The sequence below is a fragment of the Tarenaya hassleriana genome, unplaced genomic scaffold (genome assembly GCF_000463585.1).
Source record: "Tarenaya hassleriana unplaced genomic scaffold, ASM46358v1 Cleome96, whole genome shotgun sequence".
Lineage (NCBI taxonomy): Eukaryota > Viridiplantae > Streptophyta > Magnoliopsida > Brassicales > Cleomaceae > Tarenaya > Tarenaya hassleriana.
This window is the reverse complement of record NW_010972002.1, coordinates 51,955-59,156: the sequence shown is the minus strand read 5'-3', so window position 1 is coordinate 59,156 and position 7,202 is coordinate 51,955. Positions and strand designations below refer to the sequence as shown.

Below are 7,202 nucleotides of genomic sequence, written 5' to 3'. Positions count from 1 at the left end.
CGCTCCTATGAAGGACATCCACGCCGTGAGGGAGAGTTGAGCGGGGTATCTTTCCAATGTATACGCCTGAGAAGCTTCTAGAACGTTCCCGTTATACGAAAACACAAGATCTTTTCAGATATATATATGGGAGATACCGTATTTAACCTAAGTTATTTACGTATTTTTTATGTATATATGAATAATAACGATCACATAGAAAACCTTTATTGCGTAGAGATCTAGGTAAGAGGGCCAAGTTATACCTGCATGATGTACCACATTGACCAGGTTAGGCAGCTCGAGACGGTGAGGATCGAACCCTTGAGCCAATCCTCGTGGAAAACTGAGTTTTCTTCCAGACGGACCAGAGGGTTCCACAGAGGTTCGATGACTGGCCCTTTGTAAAGCGTCATGACGGTCACACCCGCCAAGGAAACGACCGTTCCGACAACCTTGGCGATTCCTCTAGGGTTCTTGAGATCGAGAGCTTCTAGATGGAGAATCACCGCCATCAGAAACGTCATCGACGAGATCGTGTTCACGATCGATGACATAAACGTTGGAGATGTGAATCTCAAGCTCGCGTAATACATGTTCAGAGTCAAACTCACCCTGTAACCATCACCAAGATCGATCATATTCACCACCAAATCCGTCGCACGGATGATATATATACTTACCCGATAAGCGATAGAACGAAAATCTCCATGAAAAGGGCTAATGTCAGCTTCGGTCTCAGCTTCCTGTCAATGCAGAAACCAAATGAAAAAAGACGATCCTATTGCGTTTCTTGCACCCAAAGTAACTATCGGAAGAAAGCGTGTTTCAACGATCTTTCGATAGTTTCTTCTCGTACATGTTCATCGATATCGTATGTATATTTTTCTTGCAAACGAAGAATAGAAATCATACCTCTCAAGGAAATACGCGAAGGGGAAAGTGACGACTCCGCCTACGATATGGCGATAAGTAACGTAGACGTGAGGGTTGAAGCCATGGTTAAAGGAAGCTTCGGTGATGAAGTAGAGGAAAGTGTAAGCCATTTGTGAAAATATCATTAACATGTGTGGTTTAAATTTATTAAATTCTACTCTCTTAAATGCCATATCGAATCTTGAATTATACTTAGTTTTTTTTAAGTAAATTTATAGACGCATTGATACATGCATACATGTATATATACATCCCTACAAATGTGCAAATCTAATCTTTACACCATCATCTTAAATTACAAAAAAAAAAAAATAGATTTCTACATACTGTATATATGGCAGTCCAAAAGATTTAATCATTTTTAATGTCATTACCATTAATCCAAACATTTTGTTATTCTTATATGGTTTGAATACTAAAACTTTTTCATGTATTTTTAATGATATAATATAACTTCTTTCTTTTTTTCCGCTAATCACTCTGCGCCTTAACGGAAGTGTGTATTTTATGTGAATAACGTGTTAATCGCATTTTGATTACACAAATAAAGCGTGACCCAAAGCAAAAGCAAAAAGAAACGGAAGACGAACATAATTACGCATGAACCAAATGATACTAAATACAAAATTATACCGAATTTAATATTATATTATTCGAAATAACCTAACAAAAAATAAACGAAGTCATAAAATCTTTATATTTATATAATTTAATATTAATATCGGCAAAATACTCGAAACACAATTCTCGTGTCTTTTGTGTCGTCATCGTATTTTGTATGATCTCCTTACCAAGAGATCACGTGTCTTTGTGACTCTATGTGAACTCCGTAAGGCTTTTATTTTATTAATTTATGCAATTTTACGAAACCTAAATAGCTTAATATTTGTAAATCTTAAACAAGTCGACATAATATAAAAACCGATATATCATACATGAATTGATAATGAACTCGGATCGAATCAAAATGAACGGGTGTAACGTTTTTTTTACGTTATTTTATGATATTCTCAAGTGATATGTGAGTTTAACAATCACTTCTGACTCAATGCATAAACAATTGCAGCAAAACAGATGAACAAGATCACACAAAAACCTAAAAGGGCAAAAATTTCTGCGGTTGAAAACATGAGTTTAGATTCTGTAATCCTTATGAACACAGTAAAGAATCAAACTTTCATTTTTCTTTTGCATTCTTTCTATATATAGAACTGTACGGAAGTTCCTTAGCGTTGTAAGCGAAGAAGCACCATTAACGGTGATTCAAAAAAGGAAACATAAGGCCACATAAAAGTAGGTATAAGCAAAACCGTGAGGACGAAGAAAAAGCTCGGGACTTTACGAGAGCCCAGGAGGCTTTCCGTAGAGAAAAGCAAGAATTTCTAATACCCAGAAGCTGAAAATGGCTAAATCAGACTCATGATGCTCTATTTTCATACAAGGGGCCGAGATATGGAAAATATCACTTTCCTTAATTGTATTTTCCATTTTTTTTCCAATCATCTTGAATTTGCGAATTGGAAAATTGAATCCCAGAAATATAAATCTTTTTACGACACTATATGAAATATACAATTTTTTATTGTTAAATTGATCGTTCAAAATCATATATGAAAAATATCTAATTTGCATGTACCAAAAAATATGGGAATTCATTGGTAACCGACTTTAATAAATCTCTAAATTTCTAGAAATATTCCAAATATTTCCAATCATAAACGCAGGTCACTTCCACAAATTCCATATTAGATTCTCCCACCATATATATGTTATACATTGAAAATGTAAATTTTACCAATACTAGGGTTTTGGGGTTTTGTAAAAATTCTATATTGCGTTTAACATCTTTTTGCATATAAATACCATGCATTGTGACCAACATAGAACATATAAGTTAAAAGCTTTATACGGTGCGCTATGAAATATACAAATTTCTATTGTTAAATTGATTGTTCAAAACCATTTATGAAAAATATCCAATTTGCATGTACCAAATATATGGGAATTCATTGGTAACCGACTTAAATAAATCTCAGCAACATTCCAAATATGTCCTCAAAATTCCATATTAGGTTCTCCCACCATATATGTTACGCATTGAAAATGTAAATTTTACCAATACTAGGGTTTTAGGGTTTTGTAAAAATTCTATATTGCATTCAACATCTTTTGTATATAAATACCATGCATTGTGATCAACATAGAACATAGTTTGATATCTAACACATAGAAAGCGTTCTGTCTTATATATTTGAATATTCGTTTACTGTTTTTGAAGGTTGAGAGGATGGGTAACCCGGTGACGTATTGGGGGTCGATCGCGGTTGCATGTATATTGGTCGTCCTTATTATCATTGCATGTGTTTGGGCAGTGCACCGCAAGGATACATACGGGACAAGATGATTATATCCGCAACAAGTGTTTTATTTTTGAAGGCATTCGGAGTTTATTTTATTTTTATTTTCATCTATTATCCATATTGAATTATGTTTTAGTTATTTTTTTTTTCTTTTATTCGTTTGGTTAAGGAATCGTATATTTGTTATAGTTGTAATTTGGCTTTGCCAATATTTATAATATAAGAATGTTTTAAAGTCGGAGTTTTTTTTATTATTATTTATTTTTCTCTCCCCCATGTAAGCAAGTTTGATTCCACTGCGTTACAAAATGTTACGACCGTCCAAATCTATGCCTCCACGCAACATCTAACATTCGATTTCTAATTTCATAAAATATATGAAAGACTGAACAAATAACTTTGACAATTTCTTATATATAAAAAAAAAAAAAAACCTTGCCAATAATATGTGAATATTAGAAACGGGTGTAAATAGCCACGATCGTTATAAAGAATCACAATTCTATTGTTGGAGAAATCGTAAAACAAATTTCTTAATTGATATAGAATTTCATGACAAAAAAAAATGTGGATAAAATTTATTTTTTCTTAACTTTTTTAAACCTAAAGGAAGAAACAGAAAATGAAAATTTACTACTCTACTTCAGAGTCGAACTCAAGCTCTTGCTTCTAGTATTTGTTATATATATATATTATGATGACCCACAAAGCTTGTATACAATAAGATTGTGTAAAAAAAAAAAGATTGTAATATTTTATTCCTTTATTTTATTTTTTATTTTACCAAAAAGATGTTTCAGAGATTAGAAACACGGATAATTCGTTCCTAACGAAATCTAAAGCCCATATAAATTGTGAGCCCATCATATAAATGGGCCGACCGAGTTGTTATTTTGTAATCAAGTCCGATTTCGCGTCGCGGGCGTGTATATTTGGAAATATAGTTGGTGGGACCCACATTATATTCCGTTTCTGTTTCCTATTTTTATTCCCTCGGGAATTTGTTTTAAAGATTTTTCCTGTTAATGTATCTAAATTAATCATTGCAAAAATTCTTTTAGGGGAATCAGATGTTTTTTTTGGACAAATAAAAAAAAACTTCAAATTTTTTATTCACACAAAAAAGACTTCTATTTAAAATTTATTATAAAAAATCATCAACTATTAATTTTAATTAAAAAACCTTTAAATATATAAAATTTTAAAAAACAATTTTTCACTTTAATAAAAATATTATCAACTATTTAAAATTCTCAAAATACATTCTATTTTAAATATAGAAACATATAACCAATAAAATATACTCAATTTACAACCTATCAAGTATTAACATATAATAAAATTTTAAATTTAATATTTATAATCAATAAAATATACTGAATTTTAAATATAATATTTGTATACAAATTTATTATATAAAGATTGATGTTTATAAATATGTATATAAAATTTAAATATTATAATATAATAAATTTAAATAAATATTATGTTTTTATTGTGATTTTTAGAATTATATAATTTATATATGTTTTTTCTTTAAATTTTATAAATTTTTATAATAAATTTAAAACAAAATATTTATGTAGATAGATGATTAATTTTTTATAAAAATTAATAGTTGATAATTTTTTTATAACAAATTTAAAGTGTGGTCTGGCTAAATTCCACCTTGACCGGTCGGTCCAGAGGCTAGGCGAACAACAGATCGTGATTTTGCGATTTCCAAATTCTGATCCGACTTTATTAGCTCATATCTCACTCGTTTCTTATCCAAATTGAGTCCCATTTATTTTTAAACGTTCATTGGAATATTATCTTTCAATTCCAAAAAACAATTAATCAAAATACTGCAGTTTAATTATGGGAAATTATTAGCATTTACTGTAATTAGAACAAGTTCGCGTTTCTGCGATTTTTCAGTTTTTCTTCAGTTTTCATTCATTCAAATCTCGCTCATTTCACAACCAAATCTTGTGTCGTTTGTTTTTAAGTGTTTGTTGAAACTTCTTCTTTCTAATCATCCACCAGTTTCATCGATTTAACACAATAAGAACGATGAAAATGAGCTCACACAGATGTAATTCAAGTCACTCACCTCAAAACGGATTTGTTTCCGTTTTTTACCGGATTTTGTGGTGCTTTCCGGCTGTTCCGATGTCGCACTTCCTCCAAACGTTCTAGAACTGTCCCTTGTTGTTTTCCTGAGCTCTTTTCCCCCTCCCCTTCTCCCTTTCTCATTCTTCTTCTCCTTTCTCTCTTTCTCTTTTCTGCAACTTCTCCTGCAATAATGGTGAGATGCAACACTTAGGAGAGGATTTTAGAGGCAGAGAGAGGTTTGGGATCGAGTACGGCTGCTTAGGAAGCATTGGTGTTCTGTTAGGTCGACTTGTTGCCGCCTGTAGGGCCCTGTCTCCACTTCCGTAATACGTCCAAGAGAGCAGGCTCGACTGGTTATTTCTGTCGCGCCTGGATCGGTCGGTCCAGACGTGTTTTCTCTCCCTAAGTTACCTAGCTCATTCGGTCCATAGTATTTGTTCGTTTGGTCTAGATCGATCGGTCTATATGCTAGACCGGTCGGTCCAAATGGTCATCTCTTTCTTCTCTTATCTTTTTTCTCGTCCCATTCGCACGTGGTGATTTCTAGGTCTCTTTTCAACATCTTATGGTCTATTTTAAAGGTTTAAGACCTGTCTATTTAAAATCGGATTCGGGTTATTACACAGTGGACCACCAACGGTAGGATAAAAAATTTACATTTTAATTTATCGATTAAATTGCAACTGATTTTTTTTAATATACATCATCTTATATTAAATAATTATACATCATCTTATTATTATAACCCATGCCAAACTGGTCTATTTATTTACCCCACGAAGCCATCATCATTGTATTTTCATAAATTGAGACATGCCATGCCAATGAGTTATCTTACACAATAAGCGACCTACGAAATTTAACTATTTTAATATATTGTTACACACTCGTCTTAGTCCTGCTGAGTAGAAAAAAGACAAAGAAGCAGTCCAAAACTTTGAATCTAAACCAAAACTAATGACCTAAAAGATCACATCGTTCAAGCAAATAAGGAATCAAATCATTACATATTCTTTAATTTTTTAATAAAATAAAATGACAACATTGTAATATGAAATTCGGCACGTGGTCAAATTAATCGTAAGACTTGTTCTTGGGTTATATATAGAATGATAATAGTCATAACATATCCACATAAAAGTTGGTCTTACGTGAATTATGATGTTACGCCGACGGGGTAAAAATTGGTAATTTATTTTTCATAATTACGCCATCCAAAAAAAAAACAATATGTTAAGCCTTACGGTACAATTGGGGCAGCCTATCCTGCATGTATCCCTATTCAACATTATGGTACAATAAATATCCTCAGACGCGCGCACACGTGCCAAAAAATGTCTACACGCACAAAATATTATATATATACATGTATGCATAAATGTGTATATGTAATACAGATATACAGTCATGCTATCTGAATCCCGAGTATAATATTTATCTAGTAATTTCGAAATTGAAATATTTATATGGTATATTTAAATAAATTTTGGTATTTTTATAAAAAAATTTCTTTAGAAATATACTTAAATCAAATCAAGATAGAGAAGTAATGATCATGCGTGATGAGTACAAATTTATTATCTAAATTGAGCCCCGTTGGGGGACCCACTCCTCACGTGCCCATTCACCAACCTTTTACTCTCCCTTTTTTTTTTCTTTGCGGTCCCTATCTATGTGATGGTCCAATTTCAAAGGACCACATTAAAAATCTCTGATACGTCGTCGTTTTGGCATCTATTATTTGTTAATTGACCAACTTAATATTAGGGCCCATAGTACAGGCCCACAATTAGGTAGGTCCATATTTTAAAAAAAAATTTAAATGAATTT

At 32.1% G+C, this 7,202-nt stretch overlaps 1 protein-coding gene across 1 annotated transcript in view; it reads right to left on the bottom strand.

The window, feature by feature from the left end:
• Nucleotides 1-1,212, bottom strand: part of LOC104804751 (WAT1-related protein At5g07050-like) — a 2,283-nt gene extending 1,071 nt beyond the window's left edge. Inside the window, exons 1-4 of the mRNA XM_010529096.2 lie at nucleotides 895-1,212; nucleotides 663-725; nucleotides 246-594; nucleotides 1-66 (exon numbers count right to left, since the gene is read on the bottom strand). Of these exons, the coding sequence (XP_010527398.1) occupies nucleotides 1-66; nucleotides 246-594; nucleotides 663-725; nucleotides 895-1,088 (672 nt within the window). The 5' untranslated portion in view covers nucleotides 1,089-1,212. The remainder of the gene's footprint in view (nucleotides 67-245; nucleotides 595-662; nucleotides 726-894) is intronic.
• Nucleotides 1,213-7,202: the final 5,990 nt, after the last annotated feature.